Source organism: Plecotus auritus (assembly GCF_963455305.1).
Source record: "Plecotus auritus genome assembly, chromosome: 1".
NCBI lineage: Eukaryota > Metazoa > Chordata > Mammalia > Chiroptera > Vespertilionidae > Plecotus > Plecotus auritus.
The window spans coordinates 58,800,625-58,827,000 of record NC_137770.1 but is presented as its reverse complement, the minus strand read 5'-3'; the positions used below and the strand labels follow the sequence as shown (position 1 = coordinate 58,827,000).

Sequence of the window (26,376 nt, the reverse complement as noted above, 5' to 3'; positions counted from 1 at the left end):
CTCAACATGATAAAAGCCATATATGACAAACCCACAGCCAACATCATACTCAATTGGCAAAAGCTAAAACCATTTCCCCTAAGAACAGGAACAAGACAGGGATGCCCACTCTTACCACTCCTGTTCAACATAGTACTGGAAGTACTAGCCATTGCGATCAGATAAGAAGAAGAAATAAATGGCATCCAAATTGGAAAAGAAGAAGTAAAAGTGTCCTTATTCATAGACGACATGATACTGTACATAGAAAACCCTAAAGAATCCATCAAAAATTATTAGACTTAATAAATGAATTCGGCAATGTAGCAGGATACAAAATTAACGCCAGGAAATCGATGGCATTTCTATACACCAATAATGAACTTACAGAAAGAGAGTCTAAAAAAGCAATCCCATTTACCATTGCACCAAAACAATTAAGATACCTAGGAATAAACTTAACTAAGGAAGTAAAAGACCTATATACAGGAAAACTATAGGACACTGGAAAAAAGAGATAGAGGAAGACGGAAACAGATGGAAGAACATACCATGTTCATGGATTGGTAGAATCAACATCATTAAAATGTCCATACTACCCAAAGCAATCTATAGATTCAATACACTCCCCATTAAAACACCAATGGCATATTTCGCAGACCTAGAACGAACTTTCCAAAAATTCATCTGGAATGAAAAAAGACCCCAAATAGCTGCAGCAATCCTGAGAAAGAAGAACAAAGTAGGTGGGATCTCAATACCAGATATCAAGCTGTATTACAAAGCCACTGTTCTCAAAACAGCCTGGTACTGGCACAAGAACAGACATATAGATCAATGGAATAGAATAGAGAACCCAGAAATCCACCCAAGCCACTATGCTCAATTAATATTTGACAAAGGAGGCATGAACATACAATAGAGTCAAGACAGTCTCTTCAATAAATGGTGTTGGGAAAATTGGACAGATACATGCAAAAAAAATGAAACTAGACCACCAAATTACACCATACATAAAAATAAACTCAAAATGGATAAAGGACTTAAACATAAGATGGGAAACCATAAAAATACTAGAGGAATCCATAGGCAGCAAAATCTCAGACATATGCTGAAACAATTTCTTCACTGATACTGCTCCTAAGGCAATGGAAACTAATGAGAGAAAATAAACAAATGGGACTGTATCAAAATAAAAAGCTTTTTCACAGCAAAAGAAACCATCAACAAAACAACAAGAAAGCCCACTGCATGGGAGAACATTATTTGCCAATGTTATCACCGATAAGGGCTTAATCTCCAACATCTACAGGGAACTTATACAACTCAACAAAAGGAAGATAAACAACCCAATCAAAAAATGGGCAACGGACCTAAATAGATACTTTTCGAAAGAAGACAGAAGGAAGGCCAAGAGGCATATGAAAACATGCTCAAAGTCACTAATCATCCAAGAGATGCAAATCAAAACAACAATGAGGTACCATCTCATACCTGTCAGAATGGCTATCATCAACAAATCAACAAACGACAAGTGCTGGCAAGGATGCGGAGAAAAAGAAACCCTTGTGCGCTGCTGGTGGGAATGCAGACTGGTACAGCCATTGTGGAGAACAGTATGGAGTTTCCTCAAAAAACTAAAAATGGAACTCCCATTTGACCCAGTGATCCTAATTCTAGGAATATATCCCAAGAAACTAGAAACACCAATTAGAAAGGACATATGCACCCCTATGTTCATAGCAGCACAATTTACAATAGCTAAGATTTGGAAACAGCCTAAGTGCCCATCAGCGGATGAGTGGGTTAAAAAACTGTGGTACATCTACACAATGGAATACTACGCTGCAGTAAAAAAGAAGTTCTTACCATTTGCAACAGCATGGATGGAACTGGAGAGCATTATGCTAAGTGAAATAAGTCAGGCAGAGAAAAATAAATATCATATGATCTCACTCATTTATGGAATATAATGAACAACATAAACTGATGAACAAAAATAGATTCAGAGACAGAGAAACATCAATCAGACCATTAAACCTCAGAGGGAAGGTAGGGGAGGGTGGGGATAAGGGGGAGAGATCAACCAAAGGACTTGTATGCATGCATATAAGCATAACCAATGGACACAGACAACAGGGGGATGAGGGCATGAGGGGGGGCATGAGGGGGAAATGGGAGAATAAGGACACATATGTAACACCATAATCAATATAAAAATTTTTTTTAAAAAAAAAGAGGCAAAAAGAGGCAAAAAAAAAAACCCAACACCCTTTATTGATAAAAACTCTCAGCAAAGTGGGAATAGAGAAATCATACCTCAACATAATAAAAGTCTTATATGACAAACCTACAGCCAACATCATACTCAATGCGCAAAAACTAAACTCATTTCCCCTAAGAATGGGAACAAGACAGGGATGCCCACTTTCACTACTCCTGTTCGATATAGTACTGGAAGTGCTAGTCATACCAATCAGACAAGAAGAAGAAATAAAAGGTATCCAAGTAAGAAAAGAAGAATTAAAACTGTCCTTATTCGCAGATGACATGATACTATACATAAAAAACCCCAAATACTCCATCAAAAAACTCCTAGACCTAATAAATGAATTCGGCAATGTAGCAGGATACAAAATTAACACCCAGAAATATATGGCCTTTTTATACACCAATAATGAACTCACAGAAAGAGAAACAAAAAAAAAATCCCATTTACCATTGCACCAAAAAAATTAAGATACCTAGGAATAAACTTAACTAAGGAGGTAAAAGACCTATACTTTAAAAATTACAGGACATTGAAAAAAGAGATAGAGGAAGACATAAACAAATGGAAGAACATACCATGTTCATGGATTGGTAGAATCAACATCTTTAAAATGTCCATACTACCCAAAGCAATCTACAGATTCAATGCAATCCCTATTAATATACCAATGGCATATTTCAAAGATCTAAAACAAACTCTCCAAAAATTCATATGGAATAAAAAAGACCCCTAATAGCCACAGCAATCCCAAGAAAGAAGAACTAAGTGGTAAGGATTACAGTACCAGATATTAAGCTATATTACCAAGCCACGGTTCTCAAAACTGCATGGTTCTGGCACAAGAACAGACATATAGTCAATGGAACAGAACCCAGAAATCGACCCAAGCCATTATGCTCAATTAATATTTGGCAAAGAAGGCAAGAGCATACAATAGAGTCAAGACAGTTTCTTCAATAAATGGTGCTGGGAAATTTGGTCAGATACATGCAAAAAAATGAAACTAGATCACCAACTTACACCATACACAAAAACAAACTCAAAATGGATAAAGGACTTAAATGTAAGACAGGAAACCATAAAAATCCTACAAGACTCCATAGGCAGCAAAATAGCAGACATATGTTGTAGCGGTATCTTTACTAACACAGCTCCTAGGGCAATGGAGACTAAGGAGAAAATAAACCAATGGACTACATCAAAATAAAAAGCTTCTGCACAGCAAAAGAAACCATCCACCAAACAACAAGAAAGTCCACTACCTGGGAGAACATATTTGCCAATGATATTTCAGATAAGGATTTAATCTTCAAAATTTACAGAGAACACATAAAACTTAACAAAAGGAAGATAAACGATCCAATCAAAAAGAGGACATACATTAGGCCGAGAGACATATGAAAACATGCTCAAAGTCACTAATCATCCAAGAGATGCAAATCAAAACAACAATGAGATACCATTTCACACCTGTCAGAATAGCTATCATCAACAAAACAACAAATGACAAGTGCTGGAGAGGATGTGGAGAAAAAGGAACCCTCATGCACTGCTGGTGGGAATGCAGACTGGTGCAGCCACTGTGGAAGACAGTATGGAGTTCCCTCAAAAAGTTAAAAATGGAACTCCCATTTGACCCAGTAATTCCACTTCTAGGTCTATATCCCAAGAAACCAGAAACACCAATCAGAAAGGATATGTGTACCCCTATGTTAATAGCAGCACAATATACAATAGCTAAGATTTGGAAACAACCTAAGTGCCCATCAGCAGATGAGTGGATTAAAAAACTGTGGTACATCTACACAATGGAATACTACGCTGCAGTAAAAAAGAAGAAACTTTTATTATTTGCAACAGCATGGATGGAACTGGAGAGCATTATGCTAAGCGAAATAAGCCAGTCGGAGAAAGATAAAATATCACATGATCACACTCATATGTGGGATATAATGATCAACATAATTTGATGAACAAGAATAGATCCAGAGACAAATGGCAGGGGAAGGGGGTTAGAGAGCAACCAAGGGATTTGTATGCATGCGTATTAGCATAGCCAATGGACACAGATACTGGGGTGGTGAGGGCTTGCCTGAGGTGGGAATGGCTGGGCGGGGTGGGAGGGCATCAATTGGGGAAAAAGGAGACATATGTAAAACTTTAGACAATAAATAAATTTTTTAAATAATAAAATTAAATTGAAAAAAATAAAAAGGATGTATGTTTGAAAATTTTTTTTTATAAGAAACTGAAGAATCCCAGCCAGCCTGGCTCAGTGGTTGAGCATCAAGCTATGATCCAGGAAGTCATGGTTAAATTCCCGGTCAGAGCACATGCTCAGGTTGCAGACTTGATCCCCAGTGGGGGTATGCAGGAGGCAGCCGATCAATGAATCTCTCTCATCATTGATGTTCCTATTGCCTCTCCCTTCTTCTCTGAAATAAATAAAAAAATATTTTTAAAAAGAGAAATTGAAGAATATTTCTGACATTGGGGTAGGGAAGAATTTTTAAAACTACAAACCCTACTGAGAAAAACTGTTAGATTTTACATTAAAATTATATACCCGCCATGAACAAAATGAAAAGCCAAAGGAACAAACAGGGTGAAAGTATCCTATCTAATAAAAGAGTAATATGCAAATTGACTGTACTTCTGCTACACCCACAAGCCACGCCCACCAGCCAATCAGGAGCGAGTATGCAAATTAACCCAACCAAGATGGCTGCAGCCACGGAGAGAGCAGGAGGCTTGGGTTTCCCCGGCAATGGAGGAAGCCAAGCTTTCCACCTGCCCTGGCCTGCCTTGGCCTCCACTTAAGGCTACAAAGTTTCAATTATAGAAGATAAATAAATCCCAACAAAAATACAGCAGCCACAGAGCTGGAGGGAGCAGGAGGCTTGAGTTGCCCCTGGCGATGGAGGAAGCCAAGTTTCCACAGCCCAGGCCTGCCATGGCCTCCGCTTAAGACTACAAAGTTTCGCCAAAACCGGTTTGGCTCAGTGGATAGAGCGTCAGCCTGCGGACTGAAAGGTCCCAGGTTCGATTCCGGTCAAGGGCATGTAACTTGGTTGCGGGCACATCCCCAGTGGGAGGTGTGCAGGAGGCAGCTGGTCGATGTTTCTCTCTCATCGATGTTTCTGACTATCTATCACTCTTCCTTCCTCTCTGTAAAAAATCAATAAAATATATTTAATTAAAAAAAAAGATTAAAATTTTAAAAAAAGACTACAAAGTTTCAATTATAGAAGATAAATAAATCCCAACAAAAATGGCTGCGGCCACAGAGTGAGCAGGAGGCTTGGCTCCATTGAAGGCTACAATGTTTTAATTATAGAAGATAAATAAATCCCAGATACCAGGGCCTCCGCTTGGGTTGCCGGGGGGTGTGGCCAGCCTGCAAACCACCACAGGCCACTCGCCCAGGCGGCCCCACGCCCCAAGGGAACCCCCACCCTGATCTGGGACACCCTTCAGAGCAAACCAGCTGGCCCCCACCCATGCACCAGGCCTCTATCCTATCTAATCCTATCTAATAAAAGAGTAATACGCAGATCGACCATCACTCCAACACACAAGATGGCTGCCCCCATGTGGTCAAAGATGACCGCCCCCATGTGGACACAAGATGGCCACCACAAGATGGCCAGCAGGGGAGGGCAGTTGGGAGGGACCAGGCCTGCAAGGGAGGGCAGTTGGGGGTGATCAGGCCTGTAAGGGAGGGCAGTTGGGGGTGATCAAGCCTGCAGGGGAGGGCAGTTAGGGGTGACCAGGCCAGCAGAGGAGGGAATTTGGGGGCGACCGGGCCTGCAGGGAAGGGCAGTTGGGGGAAACCCAGGCCTGCAGGGGAGAGCAGTTGGTGGGGACCAGGCCTGCAGGGGAGGGCAGTTAGGGGTGACCAGGCCTGCAGGAGAGGGCAGTTAGGGGCAATCAGGCTGGCAGGGGAGTGTTTAGGGCAGCTGTGGGCAAACTACGGCCTGCAGGCCGGATCTGGCCCATTCAGCTGTTCTATCCAGCCCGCGAAGCCGAAAGAGCGGAGGGTTCTCTTGGTCTCCCCTCCGCTCCTTTACTTTGAATTTATATTAGTTCACACAAACACTCCATCCATGCTTTTGTTCCGGCCCTCCGGTCCAGTTTAAGAACCCATTGTGGCCCTCGAGTCAAAAAGTTTGCCCACCCCTGGTTTAGGGGTGATCAGGCTGGCAGGCAGAAGCAGTTAGGGGCAATCAGGAAGGCAGGCAGGTGAGCAGTTGGGAGCCAGCAGTCCTGGATTGTGAGAGGGATGTCCAATTGCCCGTTCAGGCCGGGCCTAAACGGGCAGTCGGACATCCCTCAAGGGGTCCCAGATTGGAGAGGGCGCAGGCTGGGCTGAGGGACACACCCCTCGTGCGCGAATTTCGTGCACCGGGCCTCTAGTCTAAAATATGTACCATTGACAAATCATGATTATCTGGAATATATAAACAATTTCTAAAAACCAGTAAGTGAAATATAAACAACCTAGAACAAGCAGTCAAAGGGAATGGCCAATAAACACATGAAAAGATCCTCAATCTCACCAGTCATCAGAGAGAACTGTAATACACTGTAGGGAGAAGTGTAAATTGAAGAGTCATTTTAAAGAGATATTTGGGAATATTTACTAAAGTTCTAAATCAATATCCTAGGAATTCCACTTTTATATATATCCCCTAGATAAACACTTATTCATGTATTCAAGGACATTGGCACAAGAGTATTCACAGTAGCATTTACAATATTTAAAAAAATACGAAATAAATGTTGCTCAACAGATATCTGCCTAACTGATTCTATTCTAAAATTATCCCACCTTAAATAGTCATATTCCCTTCTGGGGAGAGGTCAGGGTGGGAGAAAATATAGAGTGTCCCAAAAAATGTATACACACACTTTGAATAATTATTAAAGTCTAGGGGCCTGGTGCATGAAATTAGTGCACGGGGAGGGGGGGTTCCCTCAGCCCAGGCTGCACCCTATCCAATCGGGGACCCCTTGAGGGATGTACATTCCTCTTGCAATCTGGGACTGCTGGCTTCTAACCACTCACCTGCCTGCCAGCCTGATCGCCCCTAACTGCCTTCCCCTACCAGCCTGATCTCGCCCCCAACTGCCCTCCCCTGCCAGCCTGGTTGCCACTAACTGCCTCTGTCTCAGCCCCCACCACCATGGCTTTGTCTGGAAGGAAGTCAGACATCCGGAAGATGGCCGGTCGACCCGGTCTAATTAGCATATTACTCTTTTAGTAATATAGATAGATTATATAGGATAGGATTGCTTAAATGGGGAAGGGGGGAGCCTTTTCAGCAAGAGGAGATGCTCTTGGCAGACAAAAACACATAATCCCTATATCTGGACTGATAGCCAGCCATATGCACTATGCTACCAAAGCGGTCATGAAAAAATTGAACCGCTTTCTTACACCTTACACCAAACAGCTGTTGCCCTTAAAATCCCTCCTAAGCCCCCACCTTAGGTTCTGCCTTCATAGTTCAGCCAGGTTAGGTTCTAATTGGTTGGTTTCTATGCCAGTCAGCATCAAAAGTTCCGCCTCCTAGGCAGCCATTGGCTCCTCACACTTCACCTAGATTAGGTTCTGATTGGTTGATTTCTATGCCAGTCAGCATCTCTGGGCCTATCTCTGGGCCTGGTCAAAGAGGCGGGGCTGATCAGCAGCCCCAGAGGAGGCCTGGAGAGAAACAGAGGCACAGCTACTGGTGAAGCCAGGAGAGAAAGAGAGATGCAACAGCTGATTAACAGCTGCCATGGAGGCTGGGGATCAGACCCTGCCTCTCTCTCTGCAGGCCTCTCTCAGGGCCTGATCTGCAGCCCCCTCTGCAGTCAGTGCTGGGTCCCCATGGCAACCCAGCACTGACTTCCAGTGTTCAGTTGAGCCTTGGTTGTTACGGGACCTTGGCTCTTTATATATATAGTGTTTATTAAAATACATTTCATTCTCAAAGTTGAACTATCAGCTGTTGATGTGTATATAATCTTTTGGGGGGACACTCTGTATACATATCATATAGCATTTATTTCAATCTTATTCCATTTCTAAATATTTACAACCACCCTCATTCCTGAAGCTTTCATGGAAAAAAAATATGACAATTGAAATAATCTATTAGCTCCCAAACTCAGATGATAAATTTAGATAGCACAAAAATCCTTAATGAGAGATGTCAGATAAAATATAACTTTATCCCTGATTAAAACTAAATACATAGCTGATCTTATAAAAAGGGCAGTAGCTAGGTGTCCTATCTAATAAAAGAGTAATATGCAAATTGACCATCACTCCAAGACACAAGATGGCCGCCCCCATGTGGTCAAAGATGGCTGCCCCCCTGTGGACACAAGATGGCCACCACAAGATGGCCTGCATGGGAGGGCAGTAATGGGCAGTTAGGGGTGACCATGCCAGCAAAGAGGGCAGTTAGTGGTGACCAGGCCTGCAGGGGAGAGCAGTTGGAGGAGACCAGGCCAGCAGGTGAGGGCAGTATGGGGGGCCAGGCCTGCAGGGGAGGGCAGTTGGGGGCGACCAGGCCTGCAGGGGAGGACAGTTAGGGGCTATCAGACTGGCAGGGGAGGGCAGTTCGGGTTGACCAGGCAGTTAGGGGCAATTGGGCCAGCTGGGGAGCAGTTAAGCATCAATCAGGCTGGCAGGCAGAAGCGGATAGGGGCAATCAGGCAGAGGCAGGCGAGCAGTTGGGAGCCAGCAGCCTGGATTGTGAGAGGGATGTCCGGCCTAAACAGGTGGTCAGATCCTTCAAGGGGTTCCAGACTGGAGAGGGTGCAGGCTTGGCTGAGGGACAACCCCCCCCCCCGCCCCGGTGCACGAATTTCGTGCACCGGGCCTCTATTCAGAAATAAAGATAGGATTGAAAACCAGAAAGGAAAATGTAAACTGAAATTTCAGTTTTCTACGGGGATTGATTTGCAAAAATCTGAAGATATTTTCAGATTACCTTTTTCCCTGGAAAGTCACTGAATACGTAAACCCATGAATGTATTCTATTGGCCAAGTTCTCATTATACCATTTGACTAGGAAGTGGCTATACTTTATTAAACAAGGTACTAATTTCAAGACTGAATTCTGAAAATCAGAAATATATTTTTTGTAATGATAATTCGTACAAACTTTTTCCAGTCATAAAGTATAATCAAAAGTGGCATCAGATTAGTCAACAATATTGTAATAATTATGGATGGTGGCAAGTGGGTACTTAAAATATCGGAGGGGGGAGGACACTTTTTAAAGTACATGATTGTCTCACCACTATGCTGTACACCTGAAACTAATACAAAATAATGTTGAATGCAACAAAAAGTTCTATCAGCAAATAATACGTTATTTGGTCATCTTAGCTTTTCTAAGTGTAGACAAGTATTTATAATTTGTATATGAACTTGAAAATTAATCCATATTTGTGGAGCCTCTACTGGAACTGTCTCCCAGAAGTCTCCAGAGGAAAAACATAACAAGCATTAATTAAAAACAACTCCAGGAAATAAATTACTCACAGTGACAATTCAACTTTTCAACTTTATCCTTGCATTTCCCACCACAAAAATCAGAACGAATTATATTAGATGCTATGGTTAACTGATGTGAAACTATGCTGTTTTAAGATTCTTTCATAAAAATTAAATAAGAAATGCCATTTATTTTGATATTTATATTCATTTAACTTCATTTTATAAGTTTAGCTAGAAAATTGTTCAAACTGATCTCTTCTATCACACCCATAAACAGAGATCACATTTCCCATTATTTTTGAAAACAAAGGAAAAGAGCATAAAAGCTGCAATGTTAAAATCATGATACTAAAAGTACTATTAACAGAAATCTGGATAGTGCTCAAATGAGCAAGAGAGAAACAAAAACAAAACATCTTTTCCTTAATCAATATGGGGACATTATCTTTAAACAGATGACCATCATGGCTCTTCACTAAAGCTGGAATCATCCCCTCCACTCATAAGAGAGCTTTATTGATTTATGAAAGTGAGAAAAGTTGCAACTTGGCCAACATATGTATGCGGCTTTTCTCAATGACTTGGTGAAATAAAATGTCAATGTGTTATCTATACAGATTCAGTAATTAAAAGCAGCTTTCCAGGCTGAGATTTTCTCCACAACTCATAAAAACAGCGACTTGCTGCTCCTTAATCTTCTGTCAATAACCCCCTCCAAAAATATAATATCAGGAATAGGAAATGCAGAGCTTAGATCTTTCCATCTCTCTTAGGTCTTGGGAGACTTTGTGCTACTCTTTTTATCCTCCCATCCTTCTGTCTAGTCTTTAAAAGAAGATATATCTTGTGTTGACTTACCTTTGGGTTCCCTCTGCCTGAGATATTCTTCCCTATCTTCTACTCCTTCATTGTTAAAGTCCTATATCACCTGAGCAGATCCCTTTGAAACCATTAACGTGTAATTATTAATGTTATTTAATGACAGAAAATGATAATGTTAATTGGAAAAATCAGGATGCAGAATGTTACCTATTCTGTTATAACTCTGTAAAAACATGAATGCAGATGGATAAAAATCAGAAGGAAATATGCAACGATGAAAATAGCTATTAAAATATGAGATGATGAAGCGTTTTGTTTTCTCAAACTTTTTATAACTTTTAAATTATTTTTTTCTTTAAAAAGTTCTGTCCTTTCTTTAAAGTCCAAATGCCATTTTTCCTAAAAGCCTTGACATGAATCTTCCCTTCTCGTTAGAGTCTCATTTATACAGCATTTATCACATACTATCCTGTATCTGAAGCAATAAACTGTGTTTTCTTAAAATTGTGAGATTTTAAAGCTTAAGAATTTGTTTTCTCTACAGAACCCAGAAGAATACTTGGCACATAGTGGAGGCTGACAAATTCTTGATTAACCACAAATCTTTCTGAAGTTGCGGAAAGAAGGAATAACGCATCTTATCAATAACCTGGACATGTTTGCACAAACAGTGAACCAAGAACAGTGGCTGCCAGACCTACCCCACCAAACAGAGAATTGGAAGACTTCTCTCTGAGTAAGCTGAGTGGTTCAAAGTAAGGGAGAAGAAAATAGACACTAGAAATACTTATTTGTGAGAGTCCCACAATTAAATATTAGGTCAGAAAAACCTACTATGAAATACTCCTGTCAATAGGACCTGCCCACTTTTACAGAGTATCTGTGTCAGCACCTGAGGGAATCGATTAGGAAAGATGAAGGCAAGAGATCAAGGAAACAGTGGATCCAACACAGAAAAGAGATCCAGAGAATTCTGACAATGATGGGAAATGGCAGCCCGCAGATGATGCTATACAATAGGGGTAGAGTGCGAGCCATTTGGATAGAGGGCACATAGCAAGAGGAAGTTTCCAATAAGAATGAGGGAAAAGGAATCAATACCATTCATGAGATATGTATCCATGCATATGTATTTTTCGACACTGCATGGTTTTAAAATCCTATTAGTTTGCAATTTTATTTGTGATAGGTATACAAAAAATTAAAGCAAAAAGTGTATAATAGCCCTAGCTGGTATGGCTCAGTGGATAGAGCGTTGGCCCAAGTACTGAAGGGTTGCAGGTTCGATTCTGGTCACGGGCACCTACCTTGGTTGCAGGCTCGATCCCCTGCCCTGATCAGGGCATATGCAGGAGGCAACCAATTGATGTGTCTCTCTCACACTGATGTTTCTCTCTATGTGTCTCTGTCCCTCCCTTCCACTCTCTCTAAAAATCAATGGAAAAAATATCCTTGGGTGAGGATTAACAACAACAAAAAAGTGTGCAATAAATAACTATAAGGTATAATAGTTCAGATATGAATACTACTATATGTACACCTAGTGCATTAATATAAACCCTAGATATTTGTCTAACAAAAAATTGCTACAATAGGAGGGCAGGCTGTGTATTTTTTTAATTTTCTGCAATACCTGCTATATAACTTATGGTGACCATATTTTCCAAAGTAAAAATGGAAACTATGGATTGACAGTTTTCTTCCTCTGGTGTGTAAATTTACTTGAAAATGTTTACAAAAATATAAATGCTAGATCACCTTTATTGAAAAATACATAAAATCAGGACATCCTAGTAAATGAAAGGTAGAGTATATGATTGTTATATACTTGCTATGGTCAAAGCTCCTTGGGAGTGTTAGCAGTAATAACCATGATAAACTAGAATACTCGTAATTCTTAGATTTATAAGAGAGCCATGGTTCTCAAAGTGCATTCTCTGGACCAGTAGTATGAACACCACATGGCAAGTTATCAGAAATACAAATTTTCAGGCCCTGCATGGAGTGAATCAGACACTCTGTGGTGGGGCCAGCAGCCTGTGGGGATGCTGATGGACACCAGCGTGAACCACAGGTGAAGAGCATGAGGGTAAGAAGGGAAGTGTTGTAGTTAAGGCAGTTGCAGGAGTATTCCCCATTTACAAAACTGTAACTTCATTTATTCAATCAGAACTACATAATCTCCGAAAAAGAACAGCTAATCATTACTTTACATCTGCACATTACTTTTAAATCTGACAGCACAATATATGTTTATTTATTCATAAAATATCTCTGGAAGCATATATATCAAGCTGATAACCTGTATTCCACAGTAGGCTTATTCACAATAGCCAAAAGCTGGAAACAATCCAAGTGTCTATCAAAAGGAGAATGGATACATATTTGGTATATTCATATGGAATACTACTGACGATAAAAAGACTGAGCTACTGATACAAACAATCACATGGATGACTTTGAAAAACATTACATTAAACAAAAGAAGCCATATTCTTGTTTCTCTTCAGGAAGAATAAATCTTTCATCTTTTATTTTTTAAAAAGGAAGTTAGACACAAAGAGTACACACTGTATGATTCCATTTATATGAGTTCCAGAACAGGCAAAATCAATCCATGGTGATTAAAAAGTTCCCCGGGAAAAGTAAAAAGAGGGAGTTGACGAGAAGAGCTCAAGGAAATATTTGCAGTGATGTCAATACTCTATATCTTAACTGGGTTGTTAGTTATACAGGTTGAAAATTACTGTGCATTACAGATCTGTTTGTAAATTTTACTCCTTTCCCCACCTCTCCCTGAAAAAAGAAGGAAAGCATTTTCCAACATTTTCAGACAAAAACAAAACTGAGAAAGTTCATTACCAGCAACACTCACTGAAAGAAATTCTAGAGGACATACTTCAGGCAAAGAAAAGGGATCCCGAATGGAAAGCTAGAGATGCAAGAAGAAATGAAGAAGTAACAAGCAAAGACAATGTTAAATACAAACATTATTTTAAAAACCAGTGTTGATGATGATGATGACATGCACGTATGATGACATCACGTAAACATCCAGTGAGTTTCCATTCCACTTGGGATCCAATTTAAAATCCTTGATAAATGGCCTTTACACCCTGCTCTCCTCAACTCTCCAGAATCATCTACCACCGTCCCTCTTGCTCTACCACTCTAGTCTTCTTTATGCTCCTATTCATCGCATCTTTTACATTCTCCGTTCTATATCATACAAGATTAGTTCATCTTTTCATTAGTTCATCTTTTCTGTTATATACTTTCATTATTACATCTCCCTCTCCTTTCCTTCATAATATTTATAAAACGTGTATGTCTGATTATATTAATACTAGAGGCCCGGTGCGCAAAATTTGTGCACGGGGGAGGGTCCCCTCAGCCCAGCCTGAACATTCTCCAATTCAGGACCCCTCAGGGGATGTCCTGCAGATCAGGCCTACACAGGCAGTCAGACATCCCTCTCACAATCTGGGACCACTGGCTCCTAACTGCTCACCTGCCTGCCTGATTACACCAAACTGCCCCTCCTGCTGGCCTGGTCACCCCCAACTGCCCCCTCCCCCGTAGGCATAGTGGCCCCCAACTGCCCCCCTCTGGGCTGGTTGCCCCCAACTGCCCCCCCCCCGCCGGCCTGGTTGCCCCTTAGTGCCTCCCCGCTGGCCTGGTCGCCCCTCACTGCCCCCCTCTGCCGGCCTGGTTGCCCCACGCAGCCTGCTGCTCTGTCGTTTGGTCGCCCCTCACTGACCCCCCTGCTGGCCTGGTCACCCCACACAGCCTGCTGCTCGGTCGTTTGGTCGCCCCTCACTGACCCCCCTGCCGGCCTGGTCACCCCACACAGCCTGTTCGGTCATTGTTCGGTTGTTTTGGATGCGATGGTTGCTTAGCCTTTTATATATATAGATATTTAATGTCTCTCTTTCCTTCTAAGCTATACATTCAGCAAAGTCTGTCTTTCATCATTATAATCTCATGACTCAACCCAAATGCCTTATTCTATCTAATAAAGAGGGAATATGCAAATTGACCATCATGCCATCACAAATCTGGCGGCGCCCATAGCCACAAGATGGCAGTGCTCAGTCCCCTCAGCCCCGCCAGAGTCCCACAGTCCTTTCAGCCTAGATGGGAGGGGGGGCGGCAGGCGCACAGTGTGGCTGGACCCTCCCTCAGCCCCCCAGGGTGGGCCCAAGGTGCAGGCAAGCCTCAGATGGTGGCTGCCCAGCTGCCCAGGGTCACCCGAGGCTCAGGTAACCAGGGCCGGCCGAGGCTTGCGCTGCCAGCAGTGGCAGCAGCAGAGGTGTGATGGGGGCATCACCTTCCCCTGATTGGCAGGTCACCTCCCACCCCTGAGGGCTCACGGACTGTGAGAGGGGGCAAGGCAGGCTAAGGGGCCCCCCGTCCAGTGCATGAGTTTTCATGTACCGGACCTCTAGTACATAATAAATGTTCAACAAGTATTTGCTAAGCAAATACAAAATTCAATTATTTCAGAGGTCTACCTAAAAGATATAATGACAAAAAAAGACAGAAAATATGGGAGTAAAGACATAAAAACAATCACAAGTTGATTTTGCTCCTGTTCCATTCATCATCTTCCTGAGAAAGAGTCTCTTCTGTTAAATTCTTTCATTTGGGCAGCTATTTACAGCAGCACAGTGGAAAGACCAAGTCTTTGGCACTAAAGAGACCAGGTTTCCATCCCAGATCTGCTCCCTCCCACAAGTGAGTCCCTGAGCAAATCACAACCTCTGATTCCCTATCTGTAAGGTGGGGATAACAATATCTATCTTTGCAAGACTTATAGCTAAAGTATAAGAATACGTAATCTGGTACCAGCCATGTGGCAGGTGTTAAATTAAAGGCAGCTAAGATTATATTTAGGTTGTGTTCTACCCTGAAGAATATTTATATTAAAGCATCTTTAGCTCTGGCTGGTGTGGCATAATTGGTTGGGCATTGTCCCATGCACCAAAAGGTTGCCGGTTCTCTTCCCGGTCAGAGTACATGCCTGGGTTGCAGGTCAGGGTGCTTACAGGAGGCAGGGAACAGATCATTCTCTCTCTCTTTCTCTCTCTCTCTCTCTCTCTCTCTCTCTCTCTCTCTCTTTCCCTCCCTCCCTCCCCCCCTTCCATCTCTCTCTCTAAAGTCAATAAAAAACACTTTTCTTAAAAGCATCTTTATGCACTGATATGATTGTTTGTTCACATTACTTTCTTTATTGCCCTAACATGTCTCACATCAGTGGAAACCAGACATTTGGTCAGGCCATGAAGTTATAACATTGACTACAGACATACTTATTCCTCAAGACTTTCAGAAAATTATCAAAACCTTTTTTCATTTGTTTATGCAGTCTTTCTCCCTGCATTTACCTCCAGACTTCTCCAACCTTCTCCATTCCTTTATCCTCTTAAAACTGAGATAGAATTGGCAAGGGAGCTGGACTAAATAGAGCTTCAAGGAGAGAGAAGCCATAGAATTCAGTAAAACAGTGGGGTTTGCAATTCAAATCAGCAATCTCACACATCTCCAGGCATTGCAGAATATCCCTAATACCAGATACAGCTAGCGGATGGGAGAATCAACAGATTTAAATATTCTGCTCTGAAGGATGTCAAACACCTAAGCCAATGGCTCATTAAATGATAAGGCCAGAATTCTAACCTAGTCAAATTCCATGTTCTATACCTCTACTTACCCTAAATAATTTATTTGTAAGGAGCCTTCAAGACTATATCCCTATGAACTGCTAATAGCTAACTGTGTGTGTGTTGTTGTGTGTGTGTGTAAACTTTCCTCATCTTCTCTTCCTACTGCAGAGGAGTCAGTGGGCCTACCTTAGGCAGAGTTTGGGGGCCAGGGAGTAGTTTCATGGAGGTGTATGGTCAGCGTGCTCGCCATGGGGCATGGAGGGGACGAGGGAGGAGCCATACAGAGATGCTCAGCAGTGTACCCACTGCCATGGGACACAGAGGAGGAGGGTGTTGCCTAGAGCTGTAACAGCAGTACTCCCACCGGAGGGGAAAGTGGGGTGCACAAGTGGCAGAGGAGAGGCCTGCATGGCTAGAAAATTAGTTACACCAGAAACATAAGCAAATGGATTGAGCACATAAGTAAATATAATGAAGATAATGAAAGTCAGAATTTTTTACTGTTAGAGAAGGCACTTATGGCTACAAAGAACCCCGAGATATTATATTTGAATTAGAGAAATTGGTATGAATTAATGATTTTTAAATATCTATATACAGACTGATGTAGAAATAACTATAGATTTATCTGTATTTATGTATACATACGCGTGCAACACACACACACACACACACACACTCACACTTTTTAATTCTGTTTCCTGAGATGGCTGAAGAACAATGACATGCAGTAGCAATGAGCACATTGAGCACCCAGATCTTGGCTCCTAAAGAACATTTCCTACCGAATGGGTGAGGCAAAATGTAAGAGGAACCTGGAACATCTTCTGCCAGAAAGAAAAGAAGTGCTCAGAGGAAGATGTAGACATGCCACAGTGACCTAAGAACCTTCCTGAAAGGACTTCCATTGGATAATTTAAGCAACAAAATATTTAATGACAGCAATTAATTACAACCCAGTGAATAAGCTGGGATTCTACAAGTCCCTGCTGATATAAATAAGCAAATGAATAAATAAGAAGACAGGAACGCTCTTCTTACATAGAATGCCAATTAATAAAACTGGAAATAAAGACACGGTGGTGGAAATCATCAATGGATGCTAAAACGGGTGGATGGAGATCTGGTGAATGAAGGGTCGGGTACTGGCATAATCTCTGAATATGTCCCCACAAAATACTAACCAATTATAAAGGGGGAAATGGTGGCATTATGAAAAAGAAACCTTGCAGACACCAAAATGACCAAGTCATCAAGGTTATCATTGATAGTAATGGGACAAGTCAACATCACATACCCCTTGATAGATGCACTGAGAACACAGTATCATTTCTGTGATACCTGCCAAAAAAGCATGACCTTCACATGGTCAGGTTGAGGAACATCCTACAGGTTGTACAGTCTGTACTCCTGAAAACTATTAAGGATAAGAAAGACTAAGGAATGGGGGAATAAGGACACATATGTAATACCTTAATCAATAAAGAAATTTAAAAAAAAAAAAGAAAGACTAAGGAACTCACACAGATAAGAGACTGCAAATACATGACAAGTACAGGCACTATATGCCTCTAAATGGGACTTTGAATCAGAAAGGAAAAAGAAAAATTATTAGAACACTTGTCAAAGATTGAATGGGATCTGTGGATTGGACGGTAGTGTATCAATGTTGATTTCTTAGTTATAGAGGGTTGGATGGCTGTTATGTAGAAAAGTATTCTTTTTTCAGAAAAAGACATTCTAAAGTATTTAGAGGTGATGGGGCATTGTATCTGCAGCTTGTCCTCAAAGGGTTCAGAAAAAGACCAATGAAAATGGCAAAAAATGGTTATGGAGCAATTGTGGTAAAATATCAGTAGTTGGAGAATCTGAATGAGGAGAATTTAGAGTTCTTCACACTGTACTTCCAAACTTTCTGTTGGTTTAAAATAAAGAGCAAATTACCACAAATAAACTATATTTTGCACTTCTTTGGTCCCATGGAAACCCATGAGAAATATTTTAGGATGAGGCTGGAATTAGAGAGTTGCAAAAAAGCAGTAATGGTATAAACAATATGTGAAAGATTGGGCTAAATACTAACACAGCTGCTGCTTCAAACGTGCTTTTTCTTTTTGTGAGTAGCAACTAGAGGTGTGGGCTCAGTATAATGCCAGTGTGGGCAATAGTGGGTCTAGAGCAGTCAGGACATACACTTCCTAGTTATCCTGTTGCTTATGCATTGTGGTCACTGACACCATCAAAGGCACCCATTCTTCTATATGTGAAAATTGTGGAGTGAAGACTCTCAACTCTTCCCTCTTTATTTTTTCCCCTTCTATTCCTTTGTTTCAATCAGATTTCAGTTACAGAAAATAGAAGTCACTCAATATTTTAGGAAGAAAGACGTTAATACAGGGAATTAGGTGCTTACAAAAATCAAAATCGTTGGAAGTGCTAGAGGGGCAGGCTACAGGCTGGGCCCACCCAGGAAGCTGCCACTTCTGCCCCAGCCAGAGAAGTAGGTAATCAGGAGCCATCACAGACCTGTTGACTTTAAAGAATGTACCCAATCAAGACATCAGGAAGCCGACCACCACCAATCTCTGCTGGCAATTTCCTATCAATACCCACAAGCCAGTGTTACCAGGTACTAGAACACTTCTGCAGAAAAACTCAATGTCTACATGGCCATGCTTATCAGCAGAAAAAGCAAAATAACAAGCAAACAAACAGTAAGTTATGCTGTACTTCATTTCCACCTTCCAAATCGTAAGTGCACCTAACTAGGAAACCTATTTCACAACCCATTTCCAGAATGCTAAGTGCAAGAGAGTCTGGGATGCAGGGTGTTTAGCTTAACGTAACAGGGACGTCTGCTGGCAGGAGGCAGGAAGGGATGCTGATTTCCAGTCCCCATATCTACCACACTCCTTCTCACCAAAGATTTGTGGGGATTAACTTCTTGTCAGAGCAAATTTGGTGGAAATTATATTACACTACTTCCTTAGTATGTTATGCTTTAATGGCAAAATTCTGCACGTGGAGCCAGGACCAATCTCTTACTGAAAGACACAAGTGGAAGAAGAGCTAAAACTCACTTCAACACTAATATGCTCATACAGTGTGACAAAGTGGCTATTCAGTATATACTGGCTAAATTACAGTTGTCTCACTATCTTCTATCCCCTATCTATTCATCTTTCTCCTTGTTTCAGTTTCAAATTTAAAATAAGAATCATCTTTCTTTTATTATTAAGAAAAAAATACCTTTTAATAAACAGCAGAGGGCTATTTATTCCCAGACTAGTCTGAGTTTTAGAAAGTGACATAGCTGCAATGCTTTTCTTCTTAAAAAACAAGGAGGGGGAGGCTTTTCTAAGCCCTCTTTTATTTTTGTGATGGAGCAGAAAATAAATGGCAAATAATAGTGATGTGATGGCAGCCTCTACCAGAAAACAAGCAATGCCTGTCTCTTTCCCACCAGACTGTGAGCTCCTCAGAGAACAGGCGGGGACTGTTGTTTCTCTCTGAATCCCTGGTGCCTAACAAACTGTGTGAAGCAGAAGAGACAGTTAATAAATGTTGAATGCATAACCTAAATTACAATGGAAGAAGTGGAAGACAACACCACCATCATGTCTTTTATCTTCCTGTCCCATCCTCTTTCTCAACGTGGACAAAGTATACAGAAGGAGTTGTAAGAAACTTTGGAGTCATGGGACTGACAACCAGACCCCCATCATGAGAATCAGAGTGGGCCCCATGCCACTAAACTTTCCCGAAGTACAAATCCTTCAGCCAGTTCAGGAAAACCTCATTTCAAAGGGTGGAGTTTCTGGCCTTCACACGGAGTTGCTTAATGACCACCCATGAACAGCCACAAATAGTTTCATCTCAGCCTGGCAGAGGGGTGATGCGAGAAGCAAATAACTGTAAACACAAGACCCTGTTCCAAGGGGGAGAGAACAGTGAATGATACCTTTGGCAATGTTCTGTCTCTGATCAATGGGCTCTGCGGGGAGTGAGATGCGAAATCTGGAATAGCAGGGCCCATACCCCTCGGTAACAACACACCCAACAACAATGACGGGGAAAGAAAGTCCAAGGCCAGCCAGATTGCGTTGGATGCCAGCTTGAAGTTATCTTCATTGGACAGCTTATTGTAGCAAGCAAGGAACCCTGACTGATAAGAAGAAAGCTACGGTAGGGTCAACGCTGCATTATTTTCCTCTGATCTCCTCCATAGAACATTAGCTGGGTATTATTTTTAGCTAGACGTATGGACCACTGTTTCCAAAGGACTACCAAGCTGCCACCATTGGTCCACCTGCCCTGTGCTTCTCTTCCGGCAGCAATCACTAAGAAACTAAAGTCTAACCGCATGGCCAGAATCATTCTCAAAACACTCTGAGATAACGTGCCTGCATCAACAAGTTGCCCATTGCTTATAAACAAGGAACTTTCAAGAGAAATGTAAAGGACATTTTTTAAAAGATGTTTGAAGAGACCTTGCTACGAAGAGGAGGCACTATTACAACACTGTGAGAAGATACCCAGGCAATTAGGCTGAAGGATTCACAGTTAAATGGGTCCAATCTAGAAAACAGATACTTGTGGCGGTTTAGTCAACAAGAATGCTTAAATTTGATGTTTTCCCCTCCAAACTGTAAACCAGTCTTTCACCTCCCACCTACCTCCTTCAAAACAGAACAACCCTTTCCAAATGGCTTATTTTTAATAAGCGTAGGGCATAACTGAGAAGGGACAGCTTTGCCTTTTCAAAGAGCAGAACTTAATTTCAGAGTGAACAACTATAGGAAGTTCTTTCACGCAGTTATACTCTTCTAGCTCGACTTTGTAAGTATCCATACAGACCGGTGAAACATAGCATGAACTTGCCGCACGTGACACTTGTTACTAAATATGAGGAAGACCATCTATTTGCCTGCTTTCCCATCCCCGACTCCAGTGAGGGTTAAAAAGGACGGCAGATAAAAAAGAAAAAACCGAAACAGCGAGTCACAATCCCGTGGAAGTCTTCAGGCCAAAGTGCACCGAGCGGAGTCCGGCGGGCCTCTGCCAGGGCAGGCTAACCAACCGCCGGGATGCTAAGCTCCGGGGATTTCGCCGCCTCCCCGCCCCGAGCTCACGCCCTCGGCCGGCGGGGAGGGGGTGGCAGGAAGCGGCTGGCCCGGGAGGCGCGTCCCCGCGCGCACTCACGCCGCCGGCCGCCGAGCCCCCTCCGCTACACTTCCCGCAGGAAACTGACGAGGAAGGCGGCGGAGCCGAGAGGGGCGGAGAGGCGTGTGGAGTCCACAGGCTCCTGAAGAAAATGCGGCTCCCTACTGCACGCCCCAGCCCCAGTCCCAGCCCGCGCGCGGGGTCGCCCCCTCGGTCCCACCGCGCCTCGCGCGTCCCCGGGCTCGCGCAGGGGGAGGAGGGGGCTGACAGCCGACCCCCTGGCTGCCGCCGCCGCCTCCCGGGGTCTGGCTGATGGGCAGCGCGATGGGAAGCCCGCCCCGCAACCCCGCGGCCCCCGCACCTCGTCCTCCTGGAGCCCGAACACCTCCACCGCGCAAGTTGCCATTTCTGAACGGTTACAGCAGACCGGACGCGCTCACCCCGCCCAGGGAGTGGGGACTGGAGTGGGGACGAGGAGAGGGAGGAGGCGGGAGGAATCGGAGGAAGAGGAGGCGGCGCTCCCACGGCGCCCGCAGCGCCTCCCCTGGCCAGTGGGCGCTAGTGGGCGAGGAAGTGCGGCGGGGACCGGCCGCTGCGCCTCTGCCGGCGGCGCGCGTGGCGGGGCCCCGGGCTGGGGGGCGCGCGTGGCGGGGGCGCGCGTGGCGGTGGTGCACCTTTCGCTCCCTCGCCGGAGGTGGGTGGCCTGGAGACCCGCCCCGAGGCGTCGTGTGCCCCAGGGCTTTGCGCCAAGCTGGCGTCGGAGGCCGGGAGACCGTCCGCTCTTCCCCTGGGAAACAAAGCTGCGGTTTTCCTCAGCAACAAGTCACCCGAGATCGGCCTCGCACGAGACACCTGGGTCAGGAGTGCTGCTCTCAACCTCACCGCAAGCTGAAAATCAGAGGCTTTCGCCCTGGCCGGGTAGCTCCGTTTGTTAGAGCGTCGTGGTCCCTATATGCAAGGTGGTGGGTTCAATTCCCGATCAGGCCATATACAAGAATCAACCAATGAATGTATAAGTAATCTCTCTCTCTCTCTCACTTTCTCTCTCTCTCTCAAAAAAAAAAAAAATTAAATGCTTTGTGGGTCAAGGCTGTGATCCCAATGGGAAGGACCTTGGGAGCTCCAGGCAAAGTCCAGCCTGAGCGTGGCAGCAAATGGGGAAGCCTGAAAGGGTCTACTCAGCCCTAGACTCAGGAGCTGAAATTCTCTCCCTGTGATTTGTAAACACTGTGCCAGTTCATAAGGTGTTTTCTGTCTCATGGTCTGTCTTTAAAGCTACCAATAACACCCAGCCTCCAGGCTCACCATCTAAACCCGCTAAACCCGCTTAGCTAAGCCTTGACCTGCAGCACCACTGGAAGGGAGGGAGAAGGGGGACAAATAAAATGAACAGGACCTCCTGTGCTATGGAATAGTTATGCTTATTTTAGGGCCATGTCTAATGGGTCCTCCATAATCACAGGAGGACCCCACCACCACCAAATAAGCACCCATAAAAGAGATGGGGGAAATTACTGTCAGAGGTAATATTGTCATTTTTCTACAGTTGTAGAAATTTGCAGAACTCTAGAATCTCAAAAATCTAATTTAAAGTTTCTTTAAGAAATTCAGAATAAACTGTTTAAAGTGCTGAAAGGTGGGAACAAGACTGTAGCCCATGTTATTGGTTTGTTATATAAGATTTTGTCATACTTTCATTATGTTTAACAGGGCCCACTTCATTTATATGATGTATCAGAATTCTGTTCACACACAATCCAAATTTAATCATCTGTATTGCAGGAGAAACGAGGTGGCAATTAATAAACAGAAGTGCAATATTCCAGAATGGTCAGGAATTGTTGACTTAACTAAATTTAAAAAGCCATCATAGCCCTAGCTGGTTTGGCTCAGTGGATAGAGCGTCTGCCTGTGGACTGAAGGGTCCTAGGTTCGATTCCTGTCAAGCGCACATGCCTGGGCTGTCGGCTCAATCCCCAGTAGGGGGCATGTAGGAGGCAGCCGATCAATGATTCTCTCATCATTGATGTTTCTCCCTCTCTCTCTATCTCCCTTCCTCTCTGAAATCAATAAGAATATATATTTTTAAAAAGCCATCATAACATTCATTCCTTTGTTTTGAAACATAACTATTTTTTAGTGGATCAGTAATAAAATAATTTGAAAATATTCAATATGTCCTTTTACTTTAGAAATAATACTTTTCCCTAACCTCTCTTTCTCCAATATACCTTTTTATTCCATTCTTGCCTGAGAGAGAGAGAGAGAGAGAGAGAGAGAGAGAGAGAGAGAGAGAGAGAGAGAAACAGAGAAACATTGATGTGAGAGAGAAACATTGACAGGTTGCCTCCCGTATTCACCATGGCTGGGGATGGAACCAACACCCTAGGTGTGTGCCTTGACTGAAATTGAACCCACAGCCTTTTGGTATACTGGATGCCACTCCAACCAACTGAGCCACCTGGCCAGGGCTCTGATACACCTTTTTATAATTAATATTAAGTAGAATATTCATGTCACTATTGCATTAGTGCTACTAAAATTTTTAATGAGTGGATAGGAAGTATATATATGCCCTAAAGCCCGTAATAAAATAACCCTAATCCCAGGAGTTTATAAAGTAAAGCATCAGCTGCTATAATACTGAAGATAGTTCCAAATGCCACTGATTTTACTCATGACTTCTTATTCCTTCTTTCTGAACCCAAAACCATAACGAATTAAGCAGGCAGCTACTGATACTGTGACCTCTCTTTTTTGCCCCTGGCCCTTCTGCATCATTCTGTGGTTGCAGAGACTTAGGGCCTGTCTCCAGCCGGCTCTGGGGACGCAGCCTTTGCATTACTCTGCACTATTGCTTCCATTCCTCTCAGTGTGTGGTGGACATGGTGGGTACTTCTGCAAAGCTTTCCACGTAAGACTGCGCCCAGGACATAGGTCACCTCTGCCTGTGAATTCCACAAATCTAACTGGGGGTTCTGCCATTCTCTAACCTTGAGGGAAAACTTTTTAAGTGCTATAAGAGGCTCAGATCCTCTTCTTGGAGATAGTCACTGTGATCAGAACTGTCCAATAAAACTTTCTGCAATGAGGGAAAACTTTCTCCACCGTCAGTATGGCAGCCACTAGCTCACCTGGCATTTGAGCACCTGAAATGTGGCTAGTGCAAATAAGGAATTTCACAGTTAATTTAAATGTAAATAGTCACTGTGGTTAGTGACTATTATATTAGACAACATAAACTAACGATGAAATGAACACTATGTATTCAATACCCACTATAAGAAAAAGAATATTACCAACAACTTTTTTGTTTCCTTCATGCCCTCCTATTTCATTCCCTTTCCCCTGAATTCTATGTTTATCATTTCCTTGGTTTTTTTTATTGTTTCATCCAATGTATACGTATTCCTGAATAACACACTGTTCATTTTTGCTTCTCTGAGCTTCTCTGAGCTTTATATAAATTGAATCACAAAGTGACTTGCATTTTTTACTCACCACTCTATTTGTGCTCCTGCCAGTCCAAAGAGTGATGGGTAATCTGAGTGTTTTCTTTTCCTGGAGCTGCTATAACAATTTACCACAAACTGGGTGGCTTAAGCATAAATTCATTTTCTCACAGTTCTGGAGGCCAGACATCCAAAATCTATGTGTTGGCAGGGCTGCACTTCCTCTGGAGGCTCTAGAGGAGAATCTGTTTCTTGCTTCTTCCAGCCCTGGCAGCTGTTGGCATTCCTTGGCATGTGGCCTCACCTCTCTGTGCTCTAACCAACAGCTACCCAGCCAGGTCCACCTCAGGTGCCATCTGCTCCCTGAAGTTTCTCACGATTCCCCCAGATAGACTTAGTTGTTCTGTGTCACAGCCCTCCATCTTACCTTAAAAAAAAACGAATTTGATGTCTTTCAAAAAATGATTCATACCTCTTTTACAATACCTAACACATTGTTTTATAAATTGACTTGTAGCACTCCCTGAATTAGTCTGTGGGTTCCTCGAATATAGGAATTGTGTGTATTAACTTACCATAGAACCCAGTCAACAGTTACATGTTAAATGAATGAAAGATGTTATTTCCCAGCAATGGAGGGAAATGCAACACATATTTTTACCTCATGAAATTTTTATATTTATGGGTTTAATGTTGTTTTCTTATTGTTCATGACTATTCAATGATACAATAGATAAACTGTATCTATACCATTAATGCTCTGTAACTCAAAACTTTGAGAAAATACTGTTGCTTGTTTTCACCCCAAATATAAAATAAACTTCAAAAGAACATTCAATTGTAATTATTAACCATTTTTGAATGACAAAATCAAATAGGGGGTTAGAAAAAATATTAATAATTACTACAATTGTATAATCTTTCTACAATGAATTGTTGAACTTCTACCTCAAATGAATAGCATTTAGGATTTTAAATACTTGTCTGAATTATTAGAAAGATAGAATAAGTATTTGAATTGCAAAATATTTTATATTATTTCCTGAGAGAGTAAAAGACATTGTATTTATGGGTTCTTTTACTCTAACTATTCTTAAATCTGAAGTATAAAATCTATCCATAAAAATGATTTTGACTTAAACATTTAAGAAATTGCTTCTATTTTATTATAATATGCAAAGGTCTTACAAATGAGGAGTTCTACACTGTTGCTTGAAACAATTCAAATGTGTGAATAAAAATAACATTACCTTCAGATTAGGCCAAGAAGACAAATTGGCAAACAATTAGAAACTCGATATTTTATTTAAAAAGTAAAAATTATCCTACAGGTAATGTGGTTTGTGTATATGTGCCTGTGAGTGTAATTTTGTCTTCTTGTTCTACATGCCACATTTCTGAAGCAAAGGCATCATTTCTAAGTTACAAATGGCCTAAAGTGTCTAAACCATTGAGTAAACTGTCTTCCAAGTTTTCTAGTGAACATTAACATCCCAGTTTTGATATCAAAAGTCGGTGAGTAAT

At 42.4% G+C, this 26,376-nt stretch overlaps 1 protein-coding gene across 1 annotated transcript in view; it reads right to left on the bottom strand.

Moving 5' to 3' along the window:
• NEDD4 (NEDD4 E3 ubiquitin protein ligase) overlaps positions 1-21,866 on the bottom strand; it is a 136,264-nt gene extending 114,398 nt beyond the window's left edge. Inside the window, exon 1 of the mRNA XM_080687249.1 lies at positions 21,762-21,866. Coding sequence (XP_080543375.1) covers positions 21,762-21,806 — 45 coding nt within the window. The 5' untranslated portion in view covers positions 21,807-21,866. The remainder of the gene's footprint in view (positions 1-21,761) is intronic.
• Positions 21,867-26,376: the final 4,510 nt, after the last annotated feature.